At 40.6% G+C, this 17,559-nt stretch overlaps 1 protein-coding gene across 1 annotated transcript in view; it reads right to left on the reverse strand.

Annotated features, from left to right (window-relative positions):
- Positions 1-17,117, reverse strand: part of SUGT1 (SGT1 homolog, MIS12 kinetochore complex assembly cochaperone) — a 34,578-nt gene extending 17,461 nt beyond the window's left edge. The window contains exons 1-7 of the mRNA XM_042459594.1: positions 16,965-17,117; positions 16,830-16,875; positions 14,125-14,215; positions 13,183-13,252; positions 9,797-9,867; positions 7,568-7,621; positions 1,585-1,604 (exon numbers count right to left, since the gene is read on the reverse strand). Coding sequence (XP_042315528.1) covers positions 1,585-1,604; positions 7,568-7,621; positions 9,797-9,867; positions 13,183-13,252; positions 14,125-14,215; positions 16,830-16,875; positions 16,965-16,984 — 372 coding nt within the window. The 5' untranslated portion in view covers positions 16,985-17,117. The remainder of the gene's footprint in view (positions 1-1,584; positions 1,605-7,567; positions 7,622-9,796; positions 9,868-13,182; positions 13,253-14,124; positions 14,216-16,829; positions 16,876-16,964) is intronic.
- Positions 17,118-17,559: the final 442 nt, after the last annotated feature.

Raw genomic sequence — 17,559 nt, forward strand, 5'->3', positions numbered from 1 at the left:
AATACAATGGTGTCCCTTACATAAAATGGCAAAATTAAGGTTTGCTTTGCAAATTTGTATTAATTTTCAATATTTTCAAGCCGTGAATGATTGAATCAGTGGATAAAAAATCCATGGATACAGAGGAGCAACTGTACTGTATACTGCAGACAAAGTATAAATAAGCGCTGGACTGAGAGAAGGACAAGTAATTTAAATCTGGCACACATCAGATTTTAGATACCATCCAACCATGTACTGGTTGCACCTAGACCAGTTCATGGGAATAACTATTCCTCTATACTTACTAGTTTTGACTATGGGTGGGAGGAACACTTAGAAAAGAACACTCTGTCAATCAAGCCTAAGGGGTTGTCAAAATACCTTTCTAACTGGCTCTTTCTTCACCCCTTCCATACCCTCCATACTGGGATTAAGTAGTGGCTTTCTAGTTTCTCCCAGTAAGATGGGCATCATGGCTCATCCAGGGCTGACTCCCCATTCCACAAGCAAAAGGAAAAAATCTCCCCCAAAAGGCTCAACAAGAAAAAAGGGCCTCTCCAAGGCATTGATAATGAGGTGTAAACCCCCACGCTTGCTACACAGCAAATACAACAGGAGATACAAACAGGTTGACAGTTCAGTATTTTTGAATTTCTTTCATTTATTATTTTCTGCTCAAGTTGTGTCTACCACCTCCATCACTTCCCTATTCCGAGCCTGTTCACTTTGGAGAAGAAATGAGGCCGGATTCTTATCATAAATTCTTATATGCCCCAGAAATGGTTTGATAGATACAACTGAGTATTACAGGCCACAAAGAAGTAAATTTCTTTTAAACTTTTCCATAGGATGATGTTAGTATGTAATCAATAGAAATCTAGAGCCTCAATGTGGATCCCCAGCTATTGCTGGCCTTCAACCTCCAGCAGCTACCAAGACTTGTAGATTGAAAACAACTCAGTACTCATGATGGTGTACAGTACTGATCAAACTGCTTTTGAAATTCCAGATTTAAAAAGCAGCTTGCAATTCAATGCAACCAGCTGTTCAAAGAGCACAAACAATCCCAGTCTTTCACACTGACTCATAGAAATATCTCTAAACACAAAACATAATGGGATCCGACCAGGCATCTACATGGCATAAAACTGCCATTACGATACATCCCAGACCAACCCTTCCAATGTCCCACATGACTCAGTCTCATGGTTATTAGATGCATATAAGAAACTAAAGGATAATTCTGATAAGTATTATTAAACAAATGAGTGATTTTGGTCCCACTTCTAGACTATGGTTAAGACTTGTCTTGCAGCTGTCCTATTTCAAAAGGTTGGAGACACAAACTTATCCATAACATGCTGTGTGAATGAACTAGCCAACTCTATTTTTAATCTGCTGCTAGTATTTGCAATGTGGTACATTTCTACTTGGCACAACAGAAAACCAAGATGCTGCTTAATATTAGGGACAAGAGAGATTTCTCCCAGGAAAAACAAATGAGGTTTTATGCTAACCATAAAAAGTGTTATTTTAATGATTACAATTCAGCTATGAGGAAGTATAGAAAAACAGAAATATACCAATTAGGAAGAAACTTACTACTACAGAATGTGATCCGGCTGTAAGACAAAAACAAATTGCAGTTTTAATGAACACCTTATTTTAGAAGTATGAACACATCCAAATTAGGAACAAAGCAACCTCTTTAACACAGAGGTTTACAGATTTTGCTTCAGTTAACTAAATGGGCCAGTTTTAATGTTTAGACTTCAATTCACACTTAGTAAAGCATCATTATCAGAGAATAAGCCCCACTAGAAACAGTGGAAGTTACTGCCAAGTAAATATGAAGACTGCAGTACTGTCTTGCACTATCATGAAGAAAACTGGGCATCAAGATTTAGCTGAAGCATCCATGCATGCAGCTTCAAAGAAACTAATTAATTGATTGGCACAACATACATTATTCATTTTATCACATCCATCTTTTATGCTATGGGTTGAATCCAGATTCCAAGATGTATAAGTAGGATGCTGAAAGTGGACATGCCTGCCTCCTCCTCTCCATGGCAGCCCCTTCAGTCCCCTAAAAATGCTACATAAAAGGTAGCTAGCCCTTCTGAATAGTGTAAACTGTGAGGCAAGGTGGATCCCTGAAAATTAGGCAGTGGCCCTTAGATCAGCAGAAGAACATTATGGAGCCAATCCTACGTGATTAGTTTCCTATGGTCTTAACATCCTTATCTATATATTATAAAGATGAAATCTCAGACTGATCAGTAATAACTTTATTAAAGCTCCTCAAAGATTTTGTTTTGTATAAGTGCTGTAAATTCAAAACTTCAGAAGGTCTGAACAAGGAAACAAAATGAACAGCCATGGTGCTCATCAAAACTCTGGCCCTGTAATTCACTAAGAAGTATATTCTACACAAAGCTCAAGCAGTATAATTATTAATTAGCAAATCCTAAACTAAGGCTGAAAGCAAAATGAATAGGAGAAACATGGATACAGTACTAGTGTCTTCTTTCTTTCTTCTTTCCACCGCAGTATGTAAGATGCTATCAGTTCTATGATTATTACTGTGAACAGTATTGGCCTCTCTATACAATGCTTCAGTAAAAATGATACCCTTTACTCTCACTGCAATTCATGATTTCAATTTCCCCCCAGATCTTATTTCTCTCTCTTCTCTTACATTTCATTCACAAAGCTAGGAAAACAAGATTAGGCATGAATACTTCTACACTTCTTTCTTGAATAAAAATAACCATTTTTTTTTACCGCAGAGTGACTGTACTTTTAACTTCAGATTTTTATAAATGGGAGCAAAACCTTGATTTTCTAGGAATCTGGTGAACAGAATATTTTGTTTCATCAAATTATTAGCAAATTGCTACTTTCACTCTTACTGCGCCTTCTTTTTGTTTCTTTTAAAGTCTTAGGTGAATTATGGATTTCTTATCTTAACATGCAGTAAGTATTCACAGACCTCAACAGACCTCTGTAGACTTCTACTGCATATTGTCTTCCAAAAGGAAATCTGTCTTAGCTCTTTTACATAACTTCCTTTCATTTTTTAAAGTGTACATAAAAATATGCTTCTTTAACATCTTAAAGCTGTCTTTTCTAAAAATGGGAAGAAATAGGTAACAAATAAAAATCACTTTTCTGTAAAGAAACATAAAAGGGGTAACTGTAATGGTCTTCCAACATCTGTTAGTGTACCACCCATCCTGCTGCTCAATAGTCTCTCTTCCTGAGCTACCCAGGGTAGTCTCAAGAGTTGGTGTTGGAGTCTCTGCAGCTAGTAATGATGAAGAACTTCAACATCCACACTGAGACAGCCCTGTCAGGAGTGGCTTAGGACTTCATGGCCTCCATGACATCCATGGGACTGTCCCAAATGGTATGTGGTTTTACTCATGGTGCTGGGAACAACTCTGGACCTTGTTTTCTGTGCTGGACAAGATAATGGTGATCTTGGTGGGGAGGAAATCCCATAGTTCTGTTGTCAGGGATAGATCATTATCTAGTCAAGTTTAGACTCACTGGAACTTGGAACATCTACAGGGATGGGGGACTGATTAGGATTATCCGCCCCAGGAGCCTGATGGATCTCAACCGATTCCTGATGGCTCTTGAGGGTTTTCTTGTTATGTCAGCAGATAATTATGTTAAAGCTCTGGCTAACCTCTGGAATAGAGTAATGGCCAGGGCAGTAGACACAATCTCTTCCTGTACCCCTTTAGGCAGTGGTGCCAAATCATCCCCCTTGTTTTCCAGGGAATTGGCACTGATGAAGCAAGTGAAGTAACTAAAGTGAAGCTGGTAGAAGACTCAAAGTGAGTCTGAACGAACAGTGACTAGAGCCTATCAGAAGGCCTATGCCATGCAGAAGTATTATTTTTTGCTGCCACCACTGCCTCTGCAGGATGCTGTACAGCAGAACTCTTCCAGGTGGTCAGAGGTCTATTACTCATCAATCCTCAAGTACTGAATGCAGACCACTTGACAGCCTGCTGTGAAGAAATTGCATGGCACTTTACGGATAAAGTCACTCAGATCTGCTCCAACTTGGATGTAACCTTGGCATCTGTTTGTCCAGTGTTAATAGATACTTTTTAATCTGTGCAGCCTGAGGATATGGACAGGATCCTCGTATATATAAGAGCCACCACATTTATGCTAGACCTTTAACTTACTGGCTTATCAAATGGACCAGAGGTAGGCTGAGTGGATGAAGGGGATAATCACCTCCCTACAACAAGGCAGCATTCCAACTTGCCTAAAGTAGGCAACTTGCCTAAAAGAGGCAGTTGTGAGGCTTTTGCTGAAAAAGCCATCCCTGAATCTCTCTCTAATGGATAATTATCAGCCAGAGTCAACCTACCATTTTTGGGCAAGCTATTAGTATGTGTAGGAGGCTCCCAACTCCAGAGGTTTTTGGATGAATGGATTATCTAGTTCCATTGCAGTCTGATTTCAGATTGGGAGTGGACACTTCTGCTGGACCTCTCAGCAGCTTCCATGGCATTCTTCTGGGCCACCTGCTGGGATAGGACTTGAAGGTACTGTTTTACAGTGATTCTATTCCTTCTTGGAGGGGCAAACCCAGAAGGTGATGCTGGGGGACTCCTGTTCAACCCCTGGCTGTTGAACTGTGGGGTCCCTCAGGTTTCTGTTTTGCCCCCATGATATTTAACATATATATAAAACCGCTGGGAGAGATTGTCCAGAGATTTGGGGTGTGATGGCATCAATATGTGGATAACAGCCATTTCTACTACTCGTTTCCATCCCAATTCAAGGAGGCTGTCTTGGTCCTAAACCAGTGCCTATTATCAGTAATTGACTGGATAAGAATAAACAAATTGAAACTTAATCTTGACTTGGCAGAGGTACTCCTGCTCAGTTGGAAGGCAGATCAGCGAATAAAGATTCAGTCTGTGTTAGATGGTGTTACACTTCCCCTGGTTCACAGCTTAGGTGTATTCCCAGACTAAGATTTGAACCTGGAGGCCAAGGTTTCCGCCATGAGTGTTTTTCTACATTTAAAGCTTGCCTATTAGCTGTGCCTGTTCCTTGAGATACCAGATCTGGCCAGTGGTATATTCTTTAGTTACATCCCATTTAGACACATGCTCTACTTGGGGCTGCCTTTGAAGAGTTTTCATAAACTTTAGCTGGTCCAAAGAGCTGCAGCCAGACTATTAACTGAGGCAGGTCTCAGAGACCATACAATGCCTCTGTTGAATCAGATCAACTGACTGCCTGTTTGTTTCTGGACACAATCCAAAGTGCTGGTTATGACCTATAAAGCCCTATATGGCTCAGGCCCAGGCTACTGGGCAGACTGTATCTCTCTCTATGAGTTCTGAAATTACTCAGGCTCTGAAATTACCAGGAGAGGCCCTTCTCTCAGTCCCACTAACATCATGAGCATGTTTCACAGCTGATGGGGATGCAACAGAGGGCCTTCTTGGTAGCTGCCCTGAAACTAAGGGCTAGGGGCAGCTGTACTGTTTAATTGTACTGTTTTTAAGAACTTTTAAAATGGAATTTTATTCTTTTAATGTGTGATGTGTTTTAATACTGTAATAGTTTGATTCTTTTTAATGCTCACTTTTTGTATGATTTTAATTGTATTGTTCTTTTAAACTGTCAGCTGCTTTGAGTTCCAATTTTGGGTAAAAAAGTGAGATATAAATAAATAGTAGTAGTAGTAGTAGTAGTTGTTGTAGTGTCATTCAATTTATGCAGTAATTGCTGCAAAAGTACTGCAATTTATTGCAGTAATTTTTAATCCAATGATAACTCTGCTAACACATGCAAGATAGATTAATAAAGCCACTAAAAGGACAATTAAGTAATAGCAAGCACAGCAAAACCACGTAATTTAAAAACACAAATGTTAAGACAAGACATTTACATGAGTGTGAAGAATAGTCTTGGCTTTTCCTCCCCACCCTTTTCTTTATAAAATCCAATCTTAAGGCTTGTTTGTCTGGAACCAACTCTAGTCCAAAACACACTGCGTAAATAATGCAGTTTGACACCACTTTAACTGTCCTGGCTCAAGGCTAGAGAATTCTGGAAACTGTAGTGTGAGACATTTAGCCTTGCCTGTCAGAGAGCTCTGGTGCCACAATCAACTATAATTCCCAGATTTCCATAGCACTGAGCCAGGGCAGTTAAAACAGTCTCAAACTGGATTATTTCTGCAGTATGTTTGGACCTTTCAGCAAAAGATAAAGCCCACCCTAGTCTTTCAGGTGTTTAGCTGCATTCAAGATTTTTCATGGGCTGCCTTTATATTTATTTATCTTAAATGTGAAGAAAATGTGGTGTAGTGGTGGACTACCACTCTAAAGTTCAGGGTTTGAATCGCCACTCAGCAATGGAAACAAACTGGGTGGCCCTGAGCAAGTCACGTTCTTTCAACCTCAGAGAAAGGCAAAAGCAAACATCCTCTGAACAAATTTTGCCAAGAAAACCCCATGATAGGGGTGCCATAATTCAGAAATAACTTCAAGGCAAACAACAAATATAACCACCTGTGGCCATGCAGATGATAATAGACTGCAAACTGCCACTTTTTCTCAATACTTACTCTTGTGCCTAGAGTTGATGGTAGGTGCAGTCTGTAGACCACTTCTGTAGGACCATACTTTGACCATCCCAAATTAACGTGCCATTTCATTTTTATCCTTCTCTCTTTGTTGTAAGCTAACTTGCAAATTTAATTTTTTTGCACACGATCACAATTTCTCAATGTTCATTTTTATACATAAATACTTTCTGAATACCATATATACTCGCCTATAACCTCATGTATAAGTTGAGAGCAGGTTTTAGGGCCAAAATTATGGATTTTACCATGACCTGTGGATATGTCAAGGATAAAACTTCAATGTGTGCATGTGTGTGCATGGGAAGAGGGACTCTGAGGCTTTTTGCTTCAGCATTTCACCTTTCATTTCAATGCTGGCAGGAGAGGGACTTTTTTGTTTGTTTAAAAACAATCAATCACCCAGGACTCTTTCTGCTTAGCTCAAGCGAGAAATAAACTACTCTCATCACCACATGGGGAAATCTGAAAAAGCTGCTATCACATTATCATACTGACCCGTAAATAAGTTGGCCTGGGATTGTGGGGTCAATTTTGGGGCATAAGTTTCTCAACTTATAGATGACTATATACAGTGTGTGTGTGTGTGTGTGTGTAATTTAAAAATATATAAATTTGCCCCCCAAAAGATACTGATAAATTATAGGAAATAAGCAAAACAATGAAACTGTGTCCAGGATTGGTTAGGCTTCTGCACAGGTTCTAACACCAAGATCCTATATACACTAGGAAATCCACTTTACGGTAAGGCTTACCCCATATAAATCCTGATACTTCTTCACAAGGCTAAGGTAGATAAATGAGGGAATAAATAAATAGAGACTATGGGAGATAATTAGGATGTGGATGAAAGCCAGAAAAAGTGGTGGACTGGGACAGTAAACTTGAACTTTTTCATTAGCAGCATAAACATATGCTTTTAAGAATGTAAGTAAGTAAAATACTGCTTACTGCTGATGGCTTCTTCACATCTTTTAATCCAAATGGTAAAAGCTGTCTCAGTATCTAGAAAATGAAAACAAACACACACCCATGTCTCTTGTGATAACAGTCTATTATAAAATGTAGCCACCCTATCTTTAAGCTACAAAGGGGCTGTACAGACCGGCACTTTGCCACATGCTCAAAGCCCTTGTTGTGCCACCCGGGCACCATCTTGGTGCATGCCTGTCTAGACGGCGCGCACCATGATAACGCTCACATGCCCAGTGAGTAAACAGTGCTGCGCACCAGCGGCATCATCCTGGGGCACAGGCACATCGATAGCACCCCTTCCGGGATGCAAAAAGAAGCCCCTTTTTGGAGCTTCTTTTTGCTGTCTGCAGGGAGCAGATCGCTGTCAGGCATGTGGTTGTCGCTGCAACGATTCAGGGCTAAAAGGGGCAGCTACATGCCGCCTGTCTGTAGAGCCCCAAAGTCTTGAAGGTCCCTCTACATGGCATGCATATGCTCACAGAATTTGAGACTTAAAGCTTCTCTCTTTAAAGTATATTAACCTTCACAGCTGAAGGAGGCTGAAGCCCTCCAGAAGTACAGCAAGACTATAAAACAAGGCATGCATCTCCTACTCAGAAGTGTTCAAGAGGGATGCTGAGTCACTAAAACTCTGCAGCATGACAGTAAACTTTAAAAAGTTTTTTGTTTGTTTTTGCTGCACATGCAGTAAAATTCAGCAACACTGGCAGCAGGGACCAAGGAGGGTAGGGAACTGAAGAACTGGCCACAGAATTTACGCATCCCTGATCTAAATAAACACTATTTTACTCCTGATATGGCATTCCAGCCACAGCATAATTTAAAACCCCACCATGTATTCCAGACGTAATTACACTTTAAATATGAGTAGCATAAGCTAGAGTAAGTGGATTCTGGCAGTGAAAAGGCTATTTTAACATTGGCTGGAATGACAGTGTTTTCTTTTTTATTCTTTTTTTTTAAAGAATAAAAATGGAACACAGTAACAACAGTTATAAATCAGGAAGAGCTATTCTCTTTAGTACAAAACAACAATAACCACCAAGTATTATCTTTCTGTTTAATTAACCCTTCCATCTCTTCCATGATCACTTTTCTACATCTCTAATCTTCTCATTATGCTCATCAATTTCGATTTCATATTTTCCTGTTTCTATTTTATTTTATTTTTCTGCTATGTATTTGATGCTTACTCTATCAAATTGCTGCAGTCTTCCCTTTTACGATTTTTCTTAAGTATTTATTTAGATTTGGCCACATCTCTTTTCAATAATTTCTAATCTGGGAGTACTGGCAATGTTTCCAAATCAAAACTTGCTTCTAAATAAGATCTCCCTAAGCTATTATTATTTGTCCTGAAGTGCAGGAGCAAAAGACAAGCAGGTACACATTAAATGAGATGGCAACAATGGGCACAGTTACTATCTAGCTGCATGTAGCCTGCAAACTACACAGCATGAAAAACAACAACTCGGTAACTACTCAGTTGCCCATAGGCAAGGTGACAATTCCCTCACATTTTTCAATCACTACTACAGTACCTCATTACATCCAATGCAGGTGTCCATCCCACAGGCTGGCAGACACCAACTTAATTCATGGCCTTTTTATCTCAAAATTAACTTTGTGTGTAACTTAACTTCAAGTTGACTGTCAACTTATGGTGACCTCATAAATTTCATAATGTTTTCTTAAAGGTTTCCCCTTGACATAAATCTCTAGGCATAACAGACTGTGGGGGGGCTGTGGTTATCTCGTTTACTAAGCTGAGGGAGCCAGCATTGTCCAAAGATGACTCCTGTGATCATGTGCTCAGCATGACTGCACAGAACACTGTTACTTTCCCACCGAAGTGGTACCTATTTATCTACTTCCATTTGCATGCTTTCAAACTGCTAGGCTGGCAAAAGCTGAGACTAGTGACAGGAGCTCACTCCATCATGTGGTTCTTGGGCCTTGAACTGCCAACCTTACAATAATCAGAATTGGTGTCTTAACCACTAAGCTTCCACATGCCTTCTAAGGTTTTCTTAGATGAGGATGGCTTTCTTAGGCAAGGGATAATCAGAGATAGTTTTGCTAGTACCTTTGATAAACTTTTATAAGTAGATAATAAGAAGTGGATCATTTCAGAATTTGGTGAACTTGAGCGAACTGTGCCCATTGCCTTCATACTGTGTATAAATGATACATCCTTATACTTACCATCCAGTTTTTGTCCCACGTTGAGAGACTTTAATGCAGATATGTAATCTTTCAAATGATATTCACCTATCCTAATGAGGATAGAGGAGAGCTTCAAACATTGCTTTTCAATACAAATTATCAGCTAAAACAATGGTATCTTTAACTTTGCATAATATTTGAGCTGAGGAAAATATGCAGATATTTTACTGATCAACTGCAGAGGTAAACATTTAACAATACGCTGCAATAATTACTCCAACTAAAGTACACAGCCAACTGTTATCAACTGCACTATGATCTTAAACAAAATCCTGTTGTTGTTGTTTTCCTTTTAGCTTTGAAGATTAATGTTACCCCTGCTGGAATAAATGAGAAACTATTATTGTGATTACTATTAACTAAGGCCCAAAATAGATGGGGGCGGCTTCTGACCGCTTTGGGAGCATGGCAATTAGACGATGCACGTCCCTGGAGCACCCAGAAGCCACTCCGGGATTGCGCCGGGGATGCCTAAGGCAGCCCCAAACCAGCTCAAAAGGAGCCGATATTTTCTACTGCTTTACACAGTCCATTTGGGATCGCAGCAGGAGGCGCCCTCAGGAACGCAACATGCGATCAACATGGCTCTGCGGCACATGGGCCAGGAGCGGTTTCTGGCTGCTCCTTCCTGCCCATCTGTTTCACCCCTTATATAAAATTTTGGTTTTTAAAAATCATCAAAACATTTCATAATTAAAATATACAAAAGTTAAAATCAAACGCAAATTAGTATAAGCACTTTTATCTATAATTTAAAGAACACCTCATGATTAAAATAGCAAATAAACTGGTAAATAGTTCTCACTGTGAACAGCTCTGTATAAAATACACCGCCATCACAGCAAAAAGGTGCTGTCCTTTCTAAACCTCCCTTAGAAATATACCAGGAAGAAGTGCTCAGATAATGATCTCAGGATATAAGAAGTTTACAATGAGAAAAAACATTTCGGAAATACTGGGGTTTCTCATGAAACCACATGCATAACCTGCAAAAGGCTATTTAATTACTTTCTTTCCATATTTGCACATGACAAACCAGAACATTTTTTTCCCATGGTTCATACTACACATGTTCTAGAGTAGTGGTTCTCAGCCTTCCTAATGCCACGACCCTTTAATACAGTTCCTCATGTTGTAGTGACCCCCAACCATAAAATTATTTTCGTTGCTACTTAATAACTGTAATTTTGCTACTGTTTTCTGATGGTCTTAGGCAACTCCTCTGAAAGGGTTGTTCGACCCCCAAAGGGGTCATGAGCCACAGGTTCAGAACAGCTGTTCTAGAGCAATACTATATGGGGATTAACAGCATCACTCTTGATCTTAAATGATCGGCTTTAGATCCAGCCAGTTAAAGAACCGTGTACCTAAACCCCAGAACATTGCACCTTGGGGCTACCATTGCTGGCAGAATTACACATACAGAGATATTTATCAGTGTAGTATAGGCCTCCATGCCAGATACTCATTCATGCACCTCTGGATCTGGCTCTTCTCCATAAGCAGAAATAAATCTGCATCATCCTAACTTCCTTTGGATAGCCATTCCAAGGGGGTTACAATTAATCTCAATTTTGTTTAATATCCACAACAAAAGATAATGTTTCAAAAGTAGAACAAAAATTTACAAACTTAAAAAAAAAAACATCCCAAACTAAAACATTTTCAATTAGAAAGTGGTACACAGCAAAACTAGTTTTCATCATAGCTATTTCTAATGTTTCTAAAGTTAATTCATACTGACAAATACTAAATATTTGTTTATATTGTAAATAATTGCCAGGGTCATTTTGACTCCTATTGTGAGACTCTGCCACATGAAGAAGATACCTCAGCAGCTCCAAATTTAAGCCAAACAAGTGAGACAGAAACAAAGAATACATTTAAAAGGATCTGGATGAAAAGTTGATACCTTGTAATTCCTTCACTTGAATGAATACTAGCTACGGAATTGCTCAAGAACTCATTCTGCTTGGCATACTTACACAAAGGAAAGGTACAATGAAAGAAACAAAAAGCTACCCCTCCTTCCCCATTAATGAGATGTTTCTTGGTTCCCAAGAAGTGTTGATGCTTGCTAGTTACATATTAAAAGAAGAAGTGATTTGTGCCTCAACATGCAGAAATCTCAGATGTCAAAGGGGGGGGGGGGGTTTACAAAGGTATAGAAACCTGGATACCACATATACTGTCAAATTCAAGATATTCCTGGAGACTGGCTGCCACTGATGTTCCTTTTAAATAAATGGACACTGTCTGCTTAAAAGCCTATACTGTGTTGTGATGTTAACATCTCAAAAGATTAAAAATCTCAAAAGATTAGGCTTTGATCTAAGGTAGGTCAAAAACTGTGCTGGGTCTAGAAACAGAGCCAGCTTGCCTGAAACATGAAAAAGGAAAAAGTGAAAGGGCCTGTACAAGAGAAGGGACAGGTATTAACTCTATGGGTAGCACAAGGACAGAAAACTGCAACACCATGCTTCATTTAAACCACTAGTCCCCAAACTGTGCCCTTTAAGAGATTTTTGACTTCAGCTCCCAGAAGCCTCAGCCATGTTGGCAAATAGTCTGGGATTCTGGGAGCTGAAGCCCAAGATCCCTTAAAGAGTACAGTTTGGGGACCACTAATTTAAACTTCCATCGGTTCAGCACATGCACTTTTGGAATACGATACCTGGGCTCTGCTCACAAGTTTTGTGAAATATTATTGCTGCAATCATATATTGCTGTACTGTTCTTGCGAAACTATTATATTATGAATTTTATATTCTATAGTAAAAGTACTACAAGTTCAATTGAAATCCACAGGTACTTTACTTTGTGGGGTATTAGGGACCCTAAAACCATTTTGTAATTATACTGGTTTTCTAAAATTGAAAGTCTTCAATGAAGGCATTTGTTTACTCACAAACAGTGCAATATCATCATGAGGTGTTTTATTTAAATCAACTTTTTTCATGGCATTTTTGATCCCCTAACCTAACAGAATAGATCTAGTAAATTTCTGACCTGTAATCAAGAATTTACACTCAACCTGTAGTATGCTATGCATGTCAGCAATAGGTTCAGATAAGTATTTTTTAAACTAGTTGTAAATGCTTTTGTATGAATGGAAGGCTTCTCTAAGATAAACGTCTCCTAAAGCTCCCTTACCCAGTAGAGTCTCCTGCATCACATTCCATACTACTTTGGAGGGCCCTCTACTGCCAGGACTGACTTTTGCAGAAGAGGTTTGCATGGGTAAGGAAAACAAGCAAAAAATCAGTTGGAAGAACATTTCCACTTGCACAAAAACTCTTTTGTACACCAGCCAGCATTTACCCAAAATGGCAAAACTAAAACCAACTCCATAAACAGTCACTTACCCTTGCCTGAGAAAGGCTGTAGCATTATTGGGATCAAGAGACAGTGTCTTCTTTGTATCAGTAATAGCATCTGCGAAAAGTGAATAATCTTTGAAGAGTTTTGTCATTGTATTTGTTGTGCAGAAGAAAATACTTTCTGATAAATTTTGACATTCACATTCTGTGAGCATTGAACATTTGACAATGATTCTTACTGGTAAGGACAGTAAGGGAGGATACAGAAAGGCGGCTCCATGCCGCCTGTCTTTACCCCCCGTCAGCTTCGCGCCAACCGCACCGTACGGCACCGACGTGCTCCCTAAAAATAAGCCGCCTAGAGCGGCATCTTTTTAGGAGCACCATAATGGCACTCACGTGACCTGACATGCCACTTCCGGTAACTGCCGTTTGGGCATGCAGATGCCCACGCGTCATTGTCACACGCCACATATGGGCGGAGTTGCGGCAAGATGGTACACAGGCACCACTAGTAGGGCTGGGCGCATATGGATACCCAGCCCTCTGGAGCCCTAAAACCGGCCCCAGGCTGGCGCTTTGCACCAGTCTGTATCGGGCCTAAATCTCAGTGATGCTACATATATATATATATATATATATATATGAAATTGTTCCAGAAAAAAACCCTGAAGTATTCCACATCTGTTCTAGACTAGTACAGTATTATCAGGTCCGAATTTTGACCTCTAGTGGCACATAATAAGCAGACAGCTATTAGACGCCTAATTCAAAGTGCAAATCTTCAGAGGGAATTTTGACTTTAAAAGTTTATTACTTGATGAAGTTATTGTTTGGTTTCTGCCATTCAGTTAACCCACATCCCAGTGAAATCAATGGTTTAGAACCAAACTTCTGTTTTATGAATGAAACCGGTACATTCAAGGTGTTCAAAAACAAATAACCTTGTATTTTAGGTTACAAACCACACCAAATAAAAAGTGTTACCGTTGTAATTTTGTAGAAGAATGTGTGCATAAGCTCGTTGGCAATAATACTCTGCATCATCTGGCTTCAATTCTATGGCTGCTGTCAGCTTCTGCAAGTGCAAACACAAAAATTTAACTCAACCTTTTCTACAAATCCCTGTAGAGACCACAGTAATATTGAACAGCATCAGTTAGCACAATATTGCTTTAAGAATTACAGCAGAAGCAAAGTTTTTCGGTTCAAAGGGTAGCCACCTATAACTGAGATAAAAGCAACAAAAAATGAGCAAAAAGCAAAAGGAAAAAAAACAAACAAAAAAACCCTGGGACAAATTATAGATAGGAAATATGCCATTTTGAGGAAAGAGATAACAATATCTTTCTCAATCGTAAGTGTGTATGTAAACATCTACTATTACACAGATCAATATATTATTATTATTATTATTATTATTATTATTATTATTATTAACCTTTATTTATAAAGCATTGTAAATTTACACAGCGCTGTACATACAATATTTTTAATTAGATGGTTCCCTGCCCTCAGGCTTACAATCTAAAAAGACAAGACACAAAAGGAGAAGGGAAAGGTGGTGGGGAGCGGGATGAGGTCCAGCAGTTCCTCTCTACCTCCAAGGCCTGGACCAAGGCAGATGGACTGGAGGGAGGACTTGGCTTCTTAATGGATGATTAATCTTCTTCCAGGGAGGCCTGTTGGAGCTAGCCGGCCTCTCTAGTAGGATAATACATATAAAGTACATAGAAATACAGGAAATGGTTCGATAAAACAGGCACCAAAGGAACATCAAATAGCAAGCGACAATTATGCAATGCCTGGGAAAGCTTCTCTCAACAGGATAGTCCTTCAATTTTGCTTTTTCTTCATTCCAAAAGGTCAACAGCATATGCACTTTTCTGTATAAAGCATAGCAATATTTTTTCTGCATAAAGTTACACAAACACAAGTAACTTCTTGGTAGCCAAGCTGCATCTAAGATGAAAGACAGGCATCCTATCTATCCCCATCACTGCCATCCCCCTTTCCCTCCTACTGCATATTATGTTACAGGCTCCTCTGACAGCACATATACAGTGATCCAGTTTGCTTGCCACTGTCATCCAAGTCATATCTGACTTACTGGGATAGAGCAAGTATCCCATTGCTCCCCCCTTCCCCCCCCTGCTGAGGAATTTGGCCCAGCAGGTGGGAAAAGTAGGCCCTGTTTTTGTAGCCCTTGAGCCCCCAACCCACCTAAGTCCCCGAACCTCCATGGCTTATTAAAATTTGCATGCTTTTAGGGGGGGGAAACAGTATGTGAACGTCACAGATACATGGAAATGCTATCGATTTTAATTTCGCATATTAACTGACTTTTGGTCCTGATGGCATTCTGACGCTCCCCAACTCTGGCCACAAGCCCAACTTCTGTGAAACACAACTTATCGGCTTTGCCAGAATGTACCAAGCCATTGTTTACGTACTGAAAATACGCGGCAACAATACATACAGAAACCACACATTCTGCCAATAAAATATATTTTCCCTGTCCAAGATGGAGACTGCGCCCACATATAGATGGCATAGTTAATCAAGCATAGTAAATCAGCTGTATGGGGAGGGGGAACGTTATTCCAGCAATCAGAGTATGAGTAAATGACATTTCTGTCAGGGTTCAGGGCGGTCAGGCCGGGAGAAATTACTTGGATATGTTAAGTATACTTGATACAGAATTCCAGCCACAGAATCATAGAGTTGGAAGAGACCACAAGGGCCATCCAGTCCAACCCCATTCTGCCATGCAGGAAATCCAAATCAAAGCATCCCTGACAGATGGCCATCCAGCCTCTGTTTAAAGACCTCCAAGGAAGGAGACTCTACCACTCTATAAGGGAGTTTGTTCCACTGTCAAACAGCCCTTACTGTCAGGAAGTGCCTCCTAATGTTGAGGTGGAATCTCTTTTCCTGCAGCTTGCATCCATTGTTCCAGGTTCTGTTCTCTGGAGCAGCAGAAAACAAGCTTGCTCCCTCCTCAATATGACACCCCTTGAAATACTTAAACAGGGCTATCATATCGCCTCTTAACCTTCTCTTCTCCAGGCTAAACATCCCCAGCTCCCTAAATCCTTCCTCATAGGACATGGCTTGCAGACCCTTCACCATTTTGGTCTCCCTCCTTTGGACACATGGCTCCCTGTGCAATTTTAGGCCCAGGGAAGATCTGGGCATTGCGTGACTATTATTGGTTACTTGACGTTTTTAATTTGTTGCCTGCTTTACTTTATTGCACCCTTTCCTGTATTGGCATGTATTATTTATATGCATTGTGCTATTATTTGTACCCCATGGGCAGGTTTGCTCTTATCTATTTTATTGTTTGCATGCACAGCGCTGTGCAAATCTACAGCGCTATATATATAAAGCATGACAATAAATAATAATAACAATAACAATAATCTCTCTCTAAAACAAGAAATGGCTTCCAGATGAAACACAAAGGGCCTCTCTTGGGCTTTAATGGCCAAGGGGCCCAAGTGACATGGAGAAAAGGCTGCCCAGAAATTCCAGAGGGCATCTGGAAGCCAGAAACTAAGGGAGCTTTGCAGAGCGTGGGGCAGTCTAAGGTGCCTCCCTTGCGCCCCACAACGGACTCCAACTCCCAGAATTCCATAGCACGGTGCCAAACCGGGTTATTTTGTCTCCAGTGTGGCCTCCTTCCTCACCTGCGCGGCGCCCGCGGGGTCCCTCTCGACGTCGCACTCGCTGAGCCTGAGGAGGAGAAACAAGGCGAGGGTTAGGCCAGTCGGGGAAGGGGAGGAAGCCTGGGGACCCTCCCTCTCTCTCTCTCTCTTTCTCACCTGGCCTCCGACTCCGCCATTATTATGGAGGAAACTTCTAGAGCGCCAAGATTTTTGTTTCGCTCCGCTGTTGCCGGGTGACGTCAGAAGACGGCGACGGCGGCGCGTTCGAAACGCGTCACCACCAGCGTCCATTTTGCGTTACGTGTCACAGGCCCTTTATTCATCCAGAGAAAAAGCTATTGGCTCAGGGCCCACTGTTGGCTCAGTAAGGGCGCCCCCTTTGGTGGACTGTGGTTATTACAAGACCGTTTTGTGGAGTGCTTTTTTTTTATCTCTAAGGCCCTTTTTCCTTAACACACTCACATTGTAGTTTGGTGAGACATGTAGGCCTCTCTGTCAGAGAACGGGCTCTTTTGCCCCCCAATAAACTACAATTCCCATGATTCCCTAGCACTGAGCCAGGGCTGTCCTGGGAACTGTAGTTTTGTGAGACATTTAGCCTTCTCTGTCAGAGAAAGGGCTCTTCTGCCCCCAATAAACTTACACTCCAGAAATAATCCGGTTTGACACCGCTTTTTAACTGCCTCCTCTCAGTCCTGGGACCTTTTATAGTTTATTGGCAGAGCTTTCGGACAGAGAAGGCGAAATGTCT

This window comes from Sceloporus undulatus, chromosome 3 (assembly GCF_019175285.1).
Source record: "Sceloporus undulatus isolate JIND9_A2432 ecotype Alabama chromosome 3, SceUnd_v1.1, whole genome shotgun sequence".
Taxonomy (NCBI): Eukaryota; Metazoa; Chordata; class Lepidosauria; order Squamata; family Phrynosomatidae; genus Sceloporus; species Sceloporus undulatus.